General features: G+C 38.1%; 2 protein-coding genes across 2 annotated transcripts; one reads left to right on the top strand and one right to left on the bottom strand.

Moving 5' to 3' along the window:
• The first annotated feature begins 958 nt into the window (after positions 1-958).
• LOC133881466 (cellulose synthase-like protein D4) lies at positions 959-5,029 on the top strand. The gene is made up of 6 exons (XM_062320405.1): positions 959-1,467; positions 1,563-1,958; positions 2,123-2,930; positions 3,017-3,421; positions 3,507-3,844; positions 3,940-5,029. Exons 1-6 carry the CDS (start codon positions 1,097-1,099, stop codon positions 4,901-4,903), a joined length of 3,282 nt encoding a protein of 1,093 aa, XP_062176389.1. The 5' UTR covers positions 959-1,096; the 3' UTR covers positions 4,904-5,029.
• A 512-nt stretch (positions 5,030-5,541) lies between these two features.
• LOC133881467 (AT-rich interactive domain-containing protein 6-like) lies at positions 5,542-13,156 on the bottom strand. Its single transcript, XM_062320406.1, has 13 exons — positions 12,928-13,156; positions 11,849-12,641; positions 11,722-11,761; positions 11,237-11,289; positions 10,922-10,967; positions 10,740-10,811; positions 9,791-9,913; positions 9,604-9,655; positions 9,445-9,520; positions 9,283-9,349; positions 9,130-9,180; positions 8,236-8,328; positions 5,542-5,949 (listed from the first exon to the last, which is right to left on the bottom strand). The coding sequence occupies exons 2-13, from the start codon at positions 12,592-12,594 to the stop codon at positions 5,845-5,847; spliced, it is 1,524 nt and encodes a 507-aa protein (XP_062176390.1). The 5' UTR covers positions 12,595-12,641; positions 12,928-13,156; the 3' UTR covers positions 5,542-5,844.
• Positions 13,157-16,947: the final 3,791 nt, after the last annotated feature.

Consider the following 16,947-nt stretch of genomic DNA (forward strand, 5'->3'; position numbering starts at 1 on the left):
TAGGTCAACCCTATATGAATCAATCTGAACCTGACTTATTTAGTTAAACAAGTCAAACTCTTCAACCCTGACACATCTATTTAAATTAGCAGATGACACAACCCGACCCGCATAACCCGTTTAATAAACATGTTGTATTGAGTTAACCCAACCAGACCCATATAATACATTTCATAAACAGGTCATATTTAGTTGACACAAACATGACCCTTTTGACACGTATGTGAAATTAAATTAAAAAATTAATTAATTAATTAATTTATATAGGTTATGCAAAATGCAGGTCACCTATGGGTTAAACAAGTTGACCCAAGATTGACCCGTTTATTAAACGGGTAAATTCAGGCCAACCCAAACCCGATTATACAAAATCCTAACTCACTAATTTCACATTAAGTTTGTGTAAAAATTTGTTAGTCCCAGATACAGCATCATATATATCACAGCTATTCTTTAAGTTACAAGAAATAATTAGATTTTTTTTTTTTTTAATTGGTCATGGCTGATGCATAGCAAATGAATTTCTTCATTGATTTTCCCTCAAAAATTTGCCTCGTTAATTAGATGAGACGGCAAATGAGAGTGGGCAGATTAATTAACCAACAGAATGAAGATAATTACTCTCCATATTCCCTTACAAAAATCGATGAAACCATCTCTTAATTAATTAATTTATCCATCAAGTTTCCAGATCTGAAACATTTGCAAATAACATTTTCCGAGAGTTTTACCCTTCACCATATAACATTGGAATGAACTGAATGTGTTCGTTAGTGATGGGCATGCACGCAATAAAGTATATGAACGTGTAGGAGAGTCTTCAAACACCTACGTGATTGATCAAAAGCTCCTACGTGCTCCCCATTTCTGCCTCTAAAAGTTGGTGGAAAGAAAAATTTCATGAATTATTACAAATGTTTCTTTATTCTATTTAGTATGATCCATCAGGTCTTTTTTTTCTCGTTAACTTGCCAGTATAGCATGCTGCTTTTTCCATGTGGGCATCTGTCGGGAAGAGTTTTTGTCTGAAGCTTTGATCAGCATCTCTTCAAGAATTGGACTCATGTCTTTATGAAGCTTTGATCAGCACAAGATAATGGCATCCCTTTCCAGCCAACCATCAAAGACTGCCATACGCAGCGCTGCGGGTTCTATTGGCTCTCATGGCAACCGGAATTCAAGCAGGCCAACTGTTAAATTTGCGAGACGAACTTCGAGCGGGCGGTATGTCAATCTGTCGAGAGACGAGCTTGATATGTCGGGAGAGATATCAGGGGACTTAACGAACTACACTGTGCACATGCCTCCTACACCGGACAACCAGCCCATGGACTTGTCTGTGGCGGCTGTGAAGGCTGAAGAGCAATACGTTTCAAATTCTTTATTTACTGCATGTTCTATGCCGGCTTGTGATGGCCAGATTATGAAGGATGAGAGGGGAGCTGATGTACTCCCTTGTGATTGCAGGTATGTGAAGTTCTTTGTTAAATACATGGAAAGCCATATACTTTCAATTAGGACCACTACAACAAACAAAGCAATAATTGAAATGTGCTGTCCAGGTTCAAAATTTGCAGAGATTGCTACATGGATGCCCAAAAAGAAACCGGTCGATGTCCAGGTTGCAAGGAGCCATATAAAGTCAGGGATTATGAGGATGATGCACCCAATTTTTCAAGCGGGGTATTCCCATTTCCAGCCCCAGATGGCCTTAAAAGGGATGCTAGTAATATGTCGATGATAAAGACAAACCACAGTGGAGAACTTGATCACAACCAGTGGTTGTTCGAGATGAAGGGTACTTATGGAGTTGGCAGTGCCTTTTGGCCTGAAGATGACACATACGTGGGTGATGAGGATGATGGATTCAAAGGAGGTGTAATGGAATCAATGGATAAGCCGTGGAAGCCCCTAAGTCGGAAATTGCCAGTCCCAGCAAGCATCATTAGCCCTTACAGGTCAAGTATCTAACTTCTTTTTTCAGTCGCTTTATCTACCTTGAAAATGAGTAATACTATTTAGTAGACTGCTATACGATTGCTCAATGCCACATCATCTCATTTGTATGACAGTCATAATCATTAATTATATGATAATTTAAGAAAACTACTTATTTAACCAGGTTGCTGGTCTTGGTTCGGCTCGTTGTGCTGTGTCTCTTCTTGCAATGGAGAATAAAACACCCAAACGACGATGCAGTGTGGCTGTGGCTCATGTCAGTGGTGTGTGAGATATGGTTTGCCTTCTCTTGGCTCCTTGACCAGATTCCCAAGCTCTGCCCCATCAACCGTTCAACTGACCTACAAGTCCTTCATGACAAGTTTGATATGCCATCACCATCTAATCCCACTGGTCGCTCAGACCTTCCTGCCGTCGACCTGTTTGTCTCCACAGCTGATCCTGAAAAAGAGCCACCTCTAGTCACTGCCAACACTATCCTTTCAATTCTAGCTGTTGATTACCCAGTGGAAAAGATTGCATGTTACATTTCTGATGATGGAGGTTCCCTCCTCACCTTTGAGGCTATGGCTGAGGCTGCAAGTTTTGCCGATTCATGGGTTCCATTCTGTCGAAAACATGGTATTGAGCCAAGAAATCCTGAAAGCTACTTCAGCTTGAAAGTTGACCCAACCAAGAACAAGATCAGGTCAGATTTCGTGAAGGATAGGAGAAAGATCAAGAGGGAGTATGACGAATTCAAGGTCAGAATTAATGGGCTTCCAGACTCGATTAGGAGGAGATCAGATGCATTCAATGCGAGGGAGGAAATGAAGATGTTGAAGCTCATGAGGGAGAGAGGGGCTGACCCTTTGAAGCCAATTATAAAGGCCCAGAAAGCCACATGGATGTCGGATGGCACCCATTGGCCTGGCACTTGGTCCATCCCTGCCAGTGAACATTCCAAAGGTGACCATGCAGGAATTCTTCAGGTAACTTCTTTTCAATCTTCATCAAAAGAATCCCAAATCCTGATTGCCCATCAACACTCTTCACAATATGACCAAACTTTTGACAGGTGATGCTAAAGCCCCCAAGCAATGACCCATTAATGGGAGATGCAGACGACAAGATCATAGACTTCACAGATGTGGACATACGCCTCCCCATGTTTGTATATGTATCACGTGAGAAGCGGCCAGGATATGATCATAACAAGAAAGCCGGCGCAATGAACGCCCTGGTACGAACATCAGCTATCCTATCCAATGGCCCATTTATTCTCAACCTTGACTGTGACCACTACATATACAACTGCCAAGCTATCCGTGAAGGAATGTGCTTCATGATGGATCGAGGTGGCGAGAACATCTGCTACATTCAGTTCCCACAGAGATTTGAAGGCATTGATCCTTCTGACCGCTATGCCAATCACAACACCGTCTTCTTCGACGGCAACATGCGTGCCCTTGATGGTGTGCAGGTTCTCCTCCCATCTTTTTCCCTCATTTTCAATTAGAAGATGATGAGATAGAAAATTTAATGTAAGACCATGTATGACACGACAGGGCCCAGTTTATGTGGGAACTGGCTGCATGTTCAGGAGGATAGCACTGTACGGTTTTGACCCACCACAACCTGAAAATTTTGCTGAAAAGATCGACTCTGAGACAGAGGCTTTGAGGCCAACGGACTTCGATAATGAGCTGGACGTGAATCTACTGCCCAAGCGTTTTGGAAACTCTACAATGCTGGCTGAATCAATACCCATAGCTGAGTACCAAGGTCGCCCCCTTGCTGATCACCCTGCAGTCAAGTATGGAAGACCTCCCGGTGCTCTCAGAGTCCCACGTGAGCCACTTGATGCTGCTGCAGTTGCCGAAGCGGTCTCCGTTATTTCTTGTTGGTACGCCTTGCATTTGGATTCATGCCAAATTGCCAATGTGAATGTATAAACGTGTAAAAGTGATGCAATAATGCCTGATGTTTCATATTGGACAGGTATGAGGACAAGACAGAATGGGGCGACCGGGTGGGATGGATTTATGGCTCAGTAACTGAAGACGTGGTGACAGGCTACCGCATGCACAACCGTGGATGGCGCTCAGTCTATTGCATCACTAATCGTGATGCATTTCGTGGGTCAGCACCAATTAACCTCACCGATCGACTTCACCAGGTGCTTCGCTGGGCCACTGGCTCCGTTGAGATTTTCTTCTCTAGAAACAATGCCTTACTTGGCTCCAGGCGCCTCAAGTTTCTCCAGCGTATGGCTTACCTAAACGTCGGCATTTACCCTTTCACCTCTGTGTTCCTCATTGTCTATTGCTTCCTCCCTGCACTCTCACTCTTCTCTGGACAGTTCATAGTTCAAGATCTAAACACCGCCTTCTTAATCTACCTTCTCATCATAGTAGTATGCCTCATCGCGCTGGCCATCCTAGAGGTGAAATGGTCCGGTGTGGGATTGGAAGAGTGGTGGAGGAATGAACAGTTCTGGCTCATTTCTGGAACAAGCTCTCACTTGGCTGCTGTGGTCCAAGGCCTTCTCAAAGTGATTGCAGGAATTGAAATATCTTTCACATTGACTTCCAAGTCTTCAGGAGAGGACATTGACGATATCTATGCTGACTTGTATCTTGTGAAGTGGACCTCATTGATGATTCCACCAATTGTCATTGCAATGCTGAATATAGTAGGGATTGCAGTTGCATTTTCAAGGACCATTTACAGCACGTCCCCTCAATGGAGTAAGTTCATTGGTGGAGCATTCTTTAGCTTCTGGGTGTTGGTACATTTGTATCCTTTTGCCAAGGGTTTGATGGGGAGGAGAGGGAAGACACCAACTGTCGTGTTTGTTTGGTCAGGTCTCATCGCAATTACACTTTCCCTGCTCTGGATTGCTATTAACCCGCCTAACGGAAGCTCGACGCAAGGCATTGGAGGAGGTTTTCAATTCCCATGATGAACTTAATGATCACAGTTATAAGTGAATCAAAAAGGTTTAGTGACAAGAAACTATATGATAAAACCAACAAATTCTTTTTTTTTGATAAATAATGACAAAGAAGGTATGTATAAAACCTACAAATTTCTAAGTAGTGAAGATGAATTTGCATTATTCTTTTCCTTGGTTATCTTCAGACTTTAAGAACGTCAAAAATAGGCAACTGCAGAGGGGATTTATAGTTTATACAGAGTGGAGTCAGTTGAAAGACAACCTAAAGGAATTTGAAAGACCTTATGGATTAATTTTGCTATTTAATTTCATAAGGATGACTAGAAATTGAATATCAAAGGACTCCTAGTGTCTCCTGAAATCCCAATAATAACACAATCAGCTTAACATTGAGGTAATTTTGAAACACAGCACATCAGTTTTCTCTAGCATCAGATCACTGGAAACATGCATGTAGAATAGGCTGGCGCCCTTTTTATGAGATCTTCAAGGATGATGACAAGAGATATATTTCAAATGTAACATGACATGAAAGTAAACTTACCAACAGGATAAAACAAGCATGATTATAAGTCCATGGCAAGTCCTCCCTTAATCAAACTGAGTTAAATTTGCAGGTGTTAGCAGTTAAATACCTAAGAAAATTGAAGCCAAGAGGTAAAGATCATATCTTCCTAAAAGGAGTCAGTAATGTACAATGCCATAAATATAAGGTCCTATCACAATTTAACTATAACAGCTTATGATAATTAATCACAGTACAGTAGTTTGTAAATGCAGATGCATTCAAGTAGGCTTGAGCTTCACCTGTAAGCATAAAATAAACAAATAAAACTTACACGGCAAAGTTCAACTTCTCATCATCTGTATAAGGTTAATTCATCTTCTAGATACAAACTGAAGCAGCTATCTCCACGTTTGGGCAAGGGAACCATCATCTCCACATTCTATGAATCTGACTGCTCAAACGGGACACGCACAAACAACTGGCCATGCAGGGTCACGACAGCAGAAGTTTGATGCGGATCAATTCTGGAAGGCAAGCTGACAAGCTAAAGAGAAAACTGCTACTGTCAGGTATAGTTCAATAAAGAGCCTCAAGCCTACATAACAAAGGTTTTAGATTGGAGTTCAATGAGTATATGAAGATAAAGACACCAAATTGTCACTCATAATAGTCCAGGGTAACTATATTGCCAAGGCCTGGTACTTTAATCTTGAAGGATTTTTTTTTATTTTAACTAACCACAATTATCAAGAAAGCCAAAGTTCTTTAAAATCATCCCGTGTAAAAATTCTATCCAGTCTGAATTGAAGGAAAAAAAAAAAAAAAAAAAAAAAAAAAAAAAAAAAAAAAAAAGAAAGAAAGAAGAAGAAGAAAAGAAAAGAAAAGAAAAAGAAGAAGAAGAAAGAAAAAAGATGGCATAATTTTGAAAGGTAGAAGAAAACAGGGGATCAGGTAGCTATTAATGTCATAAATTATTTAAGAATCTTTCAGGGCCAAGAGAACTTGTTCACTTTACTTGCCAAGTGACCAGGACCTGCTGCAAAACAGCGCTGGACCCCACCCACTCTTAACGCACATATGACTCCTAGTTCTCATCCACTTTGTAATGATCAAGTCAAGAGTAAGAGTCCAAGTGAACCTCATGATAAGAATCAAAGTGATAAGGCATGAGAAGATAAGTATAAGAAGAAGAGTTTTTTTGATAAGTAAAATTAGATTTATTGAAAGCGTAAGGCGCCTCTTAGTATACTGGAAGTATAAAAAGGAAACACCCAACTAGGAATAGAAAAACGAACAAGGAAATCAGCAAAGCTAATAGCCAGTGGGGACAAAAATGCTACCGTCCAAAGATACAGCGAATGAAAAAATGAAGCTAAAATATCTTCCATGGAACTCTCCAAATCCTCGAAACATTTGAGATTTCTTTCTCTCCAAATACACCAAAAGATGCAAATAGGCACCATCTTCCAAATTGCAGCATTCATCGGCCTTTCAGACTTCCACCAACAAGCAAACAAGTCAATAACTCTTCTCAGCATAACCCAAGACATACCAAAACGATTAAAAATATTAGTCCACAAAACGTAAGCTACATCACAGTGAAGAAGAAGATGATCCACAGATTCCTCATCTCTCTTGCACATGCAACATCTGTCCACAATGATGATATGCCGCTTCCTAAGATTGTCCACAATAAGGATCTTGCCGAGGGCTGCCGACCACGCAAAAAAAGTTCCCTCGAAGGAGCTTGAGTCCGCCACACACTCTTCCAAGAGAAACCACTACTATCAGAGCAAGCTAAGGATTTGAAGGACTTGACCTTGAACAAACCTTTCTTGGAAGAGACCTACCAGAGCCTATCTACACGATCTCTACTCACCTTGACTGAGTGTAACACCTGAAAAAATGAAGCAAAGACACCCACTTCCCAATCATGCACCTCTCTCACAAAGCTCATGTTCCACTAAGTAGAACCGCCCAAAACCTCCATATTATCCGCAACTGAGGCATCCTTCACCCGAGTAATACCAAAGAGATCAGGAAAAACTTCCTTCAGAACCACATTCCCGCACCACAAATCGTGCCAAAGTTTTGTCCTAACCCCATTCTCCACCTCAAATCTAGCAAAACTAGAGAAAGTCTCCCACCCTTTCCTAATGTTCTTCCACATCCCCACTCCATAGGCACCTACAAGCTCAAGGGAGCACCACCCGCCCCATAAACTACCGAACTTGGAATCCACCACAACTCTCCACCAAGCATCTCTCTCCATTTCATACCTCCATAACCATTTACCTAGCAATGTGAGGTTGAACATCATCAAGTTCCTCATACCCAAACCTCCTTCTGAAATTAGGGTACAAACCTTCGACCAATTCACCGAGTGATATTTTTGAACTCATCACCAATCCCACCCCATAGAAAGTCACGTTGTAACTTCTCAATACGCGCAGCAACACTCCCCGGGATAGGAAATAGAGACAAGTAATATGTGGGTATGTTGGCTAGGGTACTCTTCCACCCTTGAAGAGTTATAATCTTTTCCAGCTGGCTAGTCGATGCTCTATCTTCTCGATTACCCCGTCCCAAATATGAGTGCACTTGTAGAAGACCAAGATTTGTACATGTATCAATAAACAAAGTCCTAGCTAGATGTGTATCAGAGTTAGAGTTAGAGTTAACTTGTAAACAACCTCATCATGTAATCTCTATATATATCAATACAAGCTCACTTAGATGAGCAAGGGAGAGAATATAGATCATTAACCTAATATTCAAAGTTCTTATACCTACAATCAAAAGTGATTGAAATATGAACTCCTTGACAAACCTTTTTAAAAGGTGTGACACCCCAAGGATTATCTAGTTCCGCTGGTTGACCAGATATAACCAAGCATCCAGCTGGATCAGACTGAACATGAACCTGTATCACAAAGAAGGCTGTAATCAACGGGGAAACAAAAACGCAATATTACAAGCATCAAAAGCAGTCAACAGTGAAACAAAAACGGAATATTACAAGATCGAAAGCAGGATTTTCATGGTGGGTTAACTACGTCATAGCATTGATGATGTAGTTTCTGTTTCATAGTTTTAAATTGTTTGAGACCCACAGAAGAAAATATCAAATTTGACCAAGAAAATTAAATACCATAGGACAGTGGACAAGTTTCTGATGAGTCAAACAGTAGTAGTGGGTTGGGGTGATCTCAAACACTGTTTTGCAGCTTTGAATTGTTTCGGAAACATGTGTACTATGATAGAACTTCATTTTTACTGAGTGGGTTTGCTTGATCTCAGGCTCAAGCTTCAGTGTAATTTGAGTCCAATTCCAACACAAATTTATTCAGTTGTTTATAGACTATTTAGCACCAGGTGTAAGCCTCAGTTTTCTTTCATTGCTGGTCTATTATTTACATATATTTTTGCTTCACCCCCCATGGTATCTCTCTCTCTCTCTCTCTCTCTCTCTCTCTCTCTCTCTCTCTCTCCCATTATCAAACAGAGGCAAAGATTGTCCATGCATGTCCATCTGAAGGGGGAATAACCCTTCATCTGAACCATGCACCTGGTTGTCCATTTTGTTTCCATTCAATCTCTATGTTATTGAAAGTTTACCTTAAGATCAAGCAGGCCTTCGAATGTACAAACAAGCACTCTGTCATAGTAATATAACATAAGAAAATGAGATAAATGAAAACGCTTCCAGATAGCTTATACGAACCTCCTCACGCAGAAGCCCGGGAACTAAGGCATACACCTCAAAGCAGTCATCCTGTGAAAATTCAAAATTTCAAACCTAACTAGATATTCACAGAACCAAAGAAAAAGTTCAGTAGTATATTAGTACACGGAGTGATTCAAGACAGAAACTCACAAATTTTTGAACATTGATCTTCACCCAATCAGCTGGGGGCCCAACATCAACTACCATTGTTTCCAACCTGTCAGAAAAAGAATAATTTAAGCTCTTCCGAAAAATCAATTGAGTTAGATAAATCTAGACCTCATGGACAAACAAGGCAATAGTAAACCTAACTGTGGCTTTGTCACTTTAATGTGAGCAACTTGGACATTACGCTCAACAGTAGACCGTTGCTTCCGCTTTAGTAAACCTAAGACAATAAACCAAGTTCTATAGAGGAGGACCATGATGGCAGTTAACATTACTGAACTTGACCCAGTAGAGTGGTCATACCAATATTTTTAAGCTGTTTGTCAACCTTTGGCATAGAACCCGAGTTCTTCCCCTAACCAAAAAATAAATGTATTCTTTTAATAGGAAATATCAATATGGAAGGAAAAAGGGGGCAAAACAATGGAATTTAAAAAATGCTAAAACAAACATAATTTAAATTTATAGAGCATAAAAGTTCTCCACAGACCTTAACAATTAGGTCACCAATTTCTCCATGACCAAAAAGACGCCGAGAGTGCCAACCCTGCATTGCACGAGCTGCAGCATCCCTCAGTGTCCTACCCGATCCTAAAGCTTGACTACCACCAACCTGCATAAAAATTCTTAATAATCATATATCATCTATCACTCACACAACACCAAATGAATTCATAATAATTATAGATTATTACTCATACAACACCACATGAATCATTCTCATCCCTTTGTGCAGAAACAGATCTTGATTCCAACCTTAATCATAGATGCACCAGGCAGTCCAGCTTTCAAGACCGTTAGCATAGAAATGCATACATAATCTGTTAATATGACCCATTAAGATAATTGACAATTACATTTTTTTATTTTAATATTTTCTTTAAAATTAAAAGAGAAACCAATATGTGCTCAGTATGCATCCACATAAAGAAAAACAACTTACATGTAGATGTGTGGATGGGTAAACATAGAAGCAAATGGAGAAACAAAATGCAAAAAATTAAAATAAAATAAGCAAATACAAAACAAGTTCATCAACTCACTAAAAACTTGAGGAATGGAAAGTGGATGGGTAAACATAGATGAAAATGATTGAAACATTCATTATATATATATATATATATATAAAAGAGTTGAAGGTAATTTGAAATACACACCAAATCTCCAAAACAACCAAACCCTGCAATCTCAATGAAACAACAAAATCCTGTTCAAATCAATTCGCCACTCTAAAAGAATCATCTCAAGTCTGGACAGAGTCTTGTAACTCTTGGCCCTAACTTAAAATTTTATCCCCTGATATCCATATGCTTTCAAAGAACAAATTTTATCTCCTTCATAATTGCCTTACGCAGAGTGTTCATACTGGCAATGAAAGGGACGTTATTTCTTCTAGAAACACCAAAGAGCTGACAACATGAGTAGCCAACTTAAATTACCTGATTATTTACTCTAGTAGGCTCCGTCAGCTCACCAGCACCCATTCTATGCTTTTCATATTCAAGCAGTGCCTGCATAAAATGATAATCAGGAACAAGAAAAAACACATGGTAGCAAGCAAACAAAAAGTTCAGGAACTAATAAATGTTCAAGAGGCCGAACTCCAGAAGTAGAGAATAACCTTCTCATAAAAAATTCGGAAAGTCCAAGAGACAGTAGTGCAGGTCCTGGACAAGTAAAACCAAAAATATCAGCCAATGGATTCAAATAAAAAAAAAAAAAAAAAACCTACCCAAAATAGCATCCCTGTTAAACCAGAAAAAAAAATAAAAATAAAAAATAAAAAAACTTATTGGCCTACAACTAAACAAAAAATTATACTATCTTGCTTGCGAGTTCTCTTTCTTTTCCTTTCCTTTTCCCCTAAGGAGAACTGCAGTTGTCATTTTGGTTGGTCATTAAAAACTCCTAACTAAACAAATGTTTTTTCCCTTACTTCGGTGGATTGAATGATTGTCCCACTTGCCGCCACAACTTGCAAGATGTCACCTGTGAATTCCCACAAACAAACATCAGGCCCACGATACTTTCATAGCAGTGACAAGTATGCATAGAAAAGCAGGTCACATAATTGTTTCATTCGAGTGAATCATGCGTGTGTTCGCACTCGAGTCCGCGGCGGAGAGGGTGGGTGGAGAGCTGGTTTTTGACATTGGTGAACTACTGAGTATATTCCCTTCAGACAAAGAAATATGTGAAATCATTCATGAATATTACGAATTATGTCCCACATATTTTACATCACATATAACTCTAATTTTGTGGCATTCTATCCAAAAAAAAAAAATCAATAAAATTCTAATAATGCTCAGGTCTGAAAAAAAAAAATGACCCTCCAGAAACAAGAAAAAATAATTGGAATATTTTTTTTGGTAAGTAGAAAACATAATTGGAATATAAGGAGAAATAAACCAGGCAAACCTGTTCATAGCCACCAAGTTTGATTACAGCTCTCCATAACCTACAGAAAATGAAGAACCAGGATTTTGAGCATGAAGTTAGAATAGGTTCTCTAACGAAATCAATATGCAACTTGCCAAACACTTACTTGAGCAAATTCAATTCCTTTTGGTAGAACTTTGGAGACTTAAATTCCAAGCTCCTCTCTTTGTAGAAATTTTCTACCTCCGTCATGAATGCTGCTTGCTCGTCCTCCGTTCCAGATTCGTAACCCTCAACCCCATGGTCCCCATCCGGCATTAAAAGAAATGACTGCTCTGAGCTCTTCATACCAACCCCATGTCCTACATCCAACTTCAGTTTTGATACTTGCTCCTTAATCTCTCTATTTGGAGACAACTCCATGTTGCCCATCCCAACATTCAATTCATGCTTTTTCTCATCATATTTGTCCATAGACCTCTCGCGGGGCACTTCAGGTGGTAGCTTATTGGCAGGATTTAAATCACTACCATCAGTTTCTTCAATGTCATCATCTTTCTTACCAACTTCAGGTGTTATCTCCACAGACCTCTTAGAGGGTGAATCGGCTTCCAGCCGATTTGATGGTACTATATCACCAATATCAGTTCCAGGGTTGCCATGTTTTAGTTCATTGGCAGTGATATTAGCATCATTAGCGGTTTCAAGAGTGGAGGTTGCAGAATCAACCGGACCTTGGTTTTCAATAGGGAATTCACCAAGACCCTTACCATCAATGCTTTTCTCCTTCTTCAAATCCACATTTTGAACCTGGGTGGGGTTTGGTTCTTCCTCCCCCTCTTCGTCAACTTGTGTCAGATTGTTATCCTTCTCCAACCCCATATATTTGCCCTTTTCTTTGTTATCAACCATATCTCTCTTTCTCTTTCTCCTGCACTTTTACTACCTTTGATAAGGCTCTGCAAGAAAACCCAAAAACTCAAACCACACCCAGATAATAAAACAGTCTTAAAGCCATGTAAAAATGAAGTCTTTATTCATGGATTTTCCGTTTTTCAAGATACCACAAGGGCGTTACAGGATCAATGGAGCTAAGAGATGAAGACTAGGAAAGCAAAGCAAAGCAAAAGCACAAAAGCATATCGAAGAAGGAAAGACGAAACATAAAACATCAGCATAAGCCCACAAAATGAAAAGCCAAGAAGAAGAAGGAGAAGAAGAAGAAGAAGAAGAAAGAAAGAATGCCTGCTATTGCACCCAACGAGGGTCCCAGGAACTGGGGGCTTCAGCCTCTGCTCTTTGCTTTCTCAGCTCTGTGCCAGCGAGTAGTTTGCAGCCAGAAAGGGGAGTAATCAGCAAAGAGAGAGTCACGCGTGTCTCTAGTTTTCACCCTGGCAACTGCCACAACCTTTTGCAAGCCTTTGCATACATATTTCCCCCTTTGGCCCTTTCTAGTTATCTTCTTCTACTCTCAGTCTCAAAAAACATGTTCCCTTTTTCTTTACTACATGTTTCCTTTTCTAAAAAAAATCACAAATTGGATGTTCTACGTGTCGAAACCACCTGATGAGCTTTTGTTGGGTGACAAGCATACACCAACACCCAATCCAAGCTATCAATCTTTTTTTTAGTAATGCAATAATTTTTATATTACGTTTCAAAGTACGAATAAATATATATATAATTAATATCTCATCATTGTTAAGAAAATAAACATAAAATAACTATTTCTTAATATATTTCAATATTAAATGCAATCACCTTTCAAAATGGAATTTGACATTCTTTTATGCTCCGTTTATTTTAACGTAAAATGATTTCTAGAAAATGATTTTGCCATTTTTCGGTGTTTGGTAGGGCGAAAATAATAGTCAACCGAAAAATGATTTATGTTTGACCAAAAATACTTAGTAAATTTCGAAAAATGATTTACGCTTTTTAAAAGTGTAAATCATTTTCCGAAAACGTTAGACGCATTCGACCCCTATTAAACGACACAGTCAACTTTCACTTCAAGCAGTCGACTATCACCGAAATCTTGCCGGTACTGAAATTCGACAGCATCCAGTCACTGTCGTCGGAACCCGGCTACGGAATTCGGCCATATTCGTCAGAATCCAGTCAGCCCAGATTCCGGCCGGCTGGCCGAATCAGGCCAGAACATCCCGCCCTTGAAATTCTGGCCAGAACAGCCGGATCCCTACCGACTGGCCGGGATCTGGCCAAAAACGGCTGGATTCAGGCGGTTCTGGCAGATTCCGGCCAGTATGCCGGAATCCAGCCGTTCTAGCCGGAATCCGACACTTTCGCCGGAATCCGGCCATCCCAGATTCCGACGAAACTGTTCGGATTCCAGCCTATATCTTGGATTCGGGCTATAGTAGCCGGAATGGCAGAATCCGGTCAAAGTGATCGGAATCCTTTCTGTCAATGACGGAATCTTGTATTTGGTAATTTTTATATTATTTTACATTAATATTTATATGTTTTGAATAAAAATTAATTTTTATAGGTTAATATGATTGAACAAAAATATTAAAAATATTTATGATTTTCCGTACGCGCCAAACACCAGAAAATGCTTTCGCCGAAAAATATTTTCCAGAAAAATGACTTCCCTAAAATCATTTTACGACGGAAACCATTTTATGTCGAAACAAACGGAGCATTAGATCCCAAAAATTATCTATGATTGAATATATACTAAATTTTACAACAATTTCTCTTTTGATGTATAACATCAAATAATAAGTCAGAAACTCATCTTCAATTTTGTTATAAAGTTTTGTTTTTACAATATCCATAACTGAAAATACTTGTTTTATATTTGCCATAAAAATCCAAAGAATAAGCACAAGTACAACAATTTGATATAAAAGTTGGTGGATAGTTGATTTTCTATTGCTTACCAACTATTGGCACAATTCATAAATATTTGGCAATCCCTAAAGTCTGGATGTTGAATTGCATTATGCTCATGATGCTGAAGTTCTATTTTCACTGTTCTTTTTCATAATCAATAAAGTTTTATGGATAAAAATTGTTTACCAACGGATAAATATCATAGATTATAATGTAAACTTATACCAAATTTGTTTAGAACTAATAGAATATATTTCGAAATTATTTTAAATATATTCTTAATATAATATTATTAATTTATATTTATGGGTAGATCGATTTGTATTTTCTTGTATAAGTCGATTTAGTTTTACTTGCAAAGGTCAATTTATTTAATTGTAATTAGGGACTTAAGTATTGTAAACAATCAAATTATTAAGCACAATGTAACCCTTAAGGTTAATTTGTAGTGGTAAATGTAAGTGTTTAATACGGAACCACCCGTAATTATTTGTTTCTCTCTTACTTCCGTTTTTATTCTTGTATTTTAGATTTATAATATATTATTATTTAAAAAATTAAATAAATAATAATTTCAAAATTTTAACCATAAATTTTCATTTTGATGACAATAAGACACTCTTTCACGTTGTGACTAAGCTTGCAAAACTATGTATGGTTCAAGGTTCTACAGCTGACAATAACTGTACCTGCAACCGTATTATGCAATTATTATTTTTAGGCAAAATTATATTTACTCATCTAGGCGGGAGATTATTAACCGCTAACCACACGATTATTGAAGGCAAAACCATATCACTAACTGTTTATTAGATAATGAGCACTTTGTGCATATTTTAGTGTTGTTGGCCTTCTTTAAACCTCTTTTTCAGGCCTACTTTAAATGATTTTGAAACTTTTTTTAGCATTTTGAGCTTTTTCTTTTTTCTTTGGGTTAAACACCTTTTTGGTCATGAGTTTTAAAAACTTTATTTTCTAGTTCTCGAGTTTCAATTCCTATCACAGATGGTACCTCAATTTTGAAAAAAGACCGAATTAGTACATCGGTTAAGTTTTCCATTAAAAAACTAACGGTCTGTCACATGTCAACCCCTGAGGGTTGACATATATCACAATATAACAAATTACAAAATTAAAAAATAAAAAATCATTAAAAATTAATTATAAAATTAAAAAAAAAAAACTAAAAAAGATTATTAAAAACTTTAAAAAAAAAATTAAAAAGAAAAAAAGAAAAAGAAGAGGGTGGCTCATGACAAAAAAAAAATATTGAAGCATTTTGGCCATTGGGGGTGGCCGAACCACCCCAGACTGATTTTTTTTAGAGGGTTTGTCCTTAGGGGTGGCCGAATTACCCCCATGGGCCACGGGGGTGGTTCGACAATCCCCAAGGGCTAAAACCCTTGAATTTATTTATTTTTATTTATTTTCATTTTTTCTGTCATGGGGTGGCCGAACCACCCCCCCCATAGGTCAACCACCCCCAGATTGGTCGGCCACCCCTAAGGGCCAAAATCTTTGAATTTTATTTATTTATTTATTTTTTCCCTACCATGGGGTGGCCGAGCCACTCCTCTTCTTTTTCTTTTTCTTTTTTCATTTTTTTAAAAGTTTTTTAATATTTTAATTAATTTTTAAATATTTTTTTATTTTTTATTTTTTTATACTACAATACGTGTCAATCCTCAGGGGTTGGCACGTGGCGGACCGTTAGTTTTTTGACGGAAAATTTAACCAATGTACTAATTCGGTCTTTTTCCAAAATTAAGGTACCATATGTGATGCGAATTGAAATTCAGGAATTAAAAAATAAAATTTCCAAAACTCAGAGTTTAGAGGTGTATTTAACCATTTTTATTTTTTCAAAAAAAAAAAAAAAAAAGCTTTAGTACTTTAGATGAAATCCATATTTTGATTCCACATTCTAACTTAAAAAATAACAAAAATAAATATCATTTCTGAAACATTTGACTATTTGTCTACAACTACGAGTAAAATTGATATTCTTAGCAAGTGAGTTCTTCGCATAAACATAAAAAAGGAATGTGGTTAATAGTCGCATTGTCTACCTTAAAACCGCTAGTTGCATCCGTTTAGGGTGCGTTTGGGATTGCAATTTCGTAGACAATAAGTGCGATTCTAAACCAAATCGCAGAACATAAATCGTTTGGGAATTGCGTTTTTAAAAATTGCAATTTGAAAACGTAGAAAATCTGCCTTTTCAAATCGCAGGTGAGATGATACTTTTTTGAAAACGCAGAATTTTAAAGGCTAATTTGCGATTTTAAATGCTAAACTGCGATTTTGCCAAACACTTAACTGCGTTTTTAAAAATCATTTTTTTTAAATCTCACATTTTAAAATCGTAATTTTAAATCACACTTTTTAAAATCGCAAATTCAA

This window comes from Alnus glutinosa, chromosome 11 (assembly GCF_958979055.1).
Source record: "Alnus glutinosa chromosome 11, dhAlnGlut1.1, whole genome shotgun sequence".
In the NCBI taxonomy this organism is placed as follows: domain Eukaryota; kingdom Viridiplantae; phylum Streptophyta; class Magnoliopsida; order Fagales; family Betulaceae; genus Alnus; species Alnus glutinosa.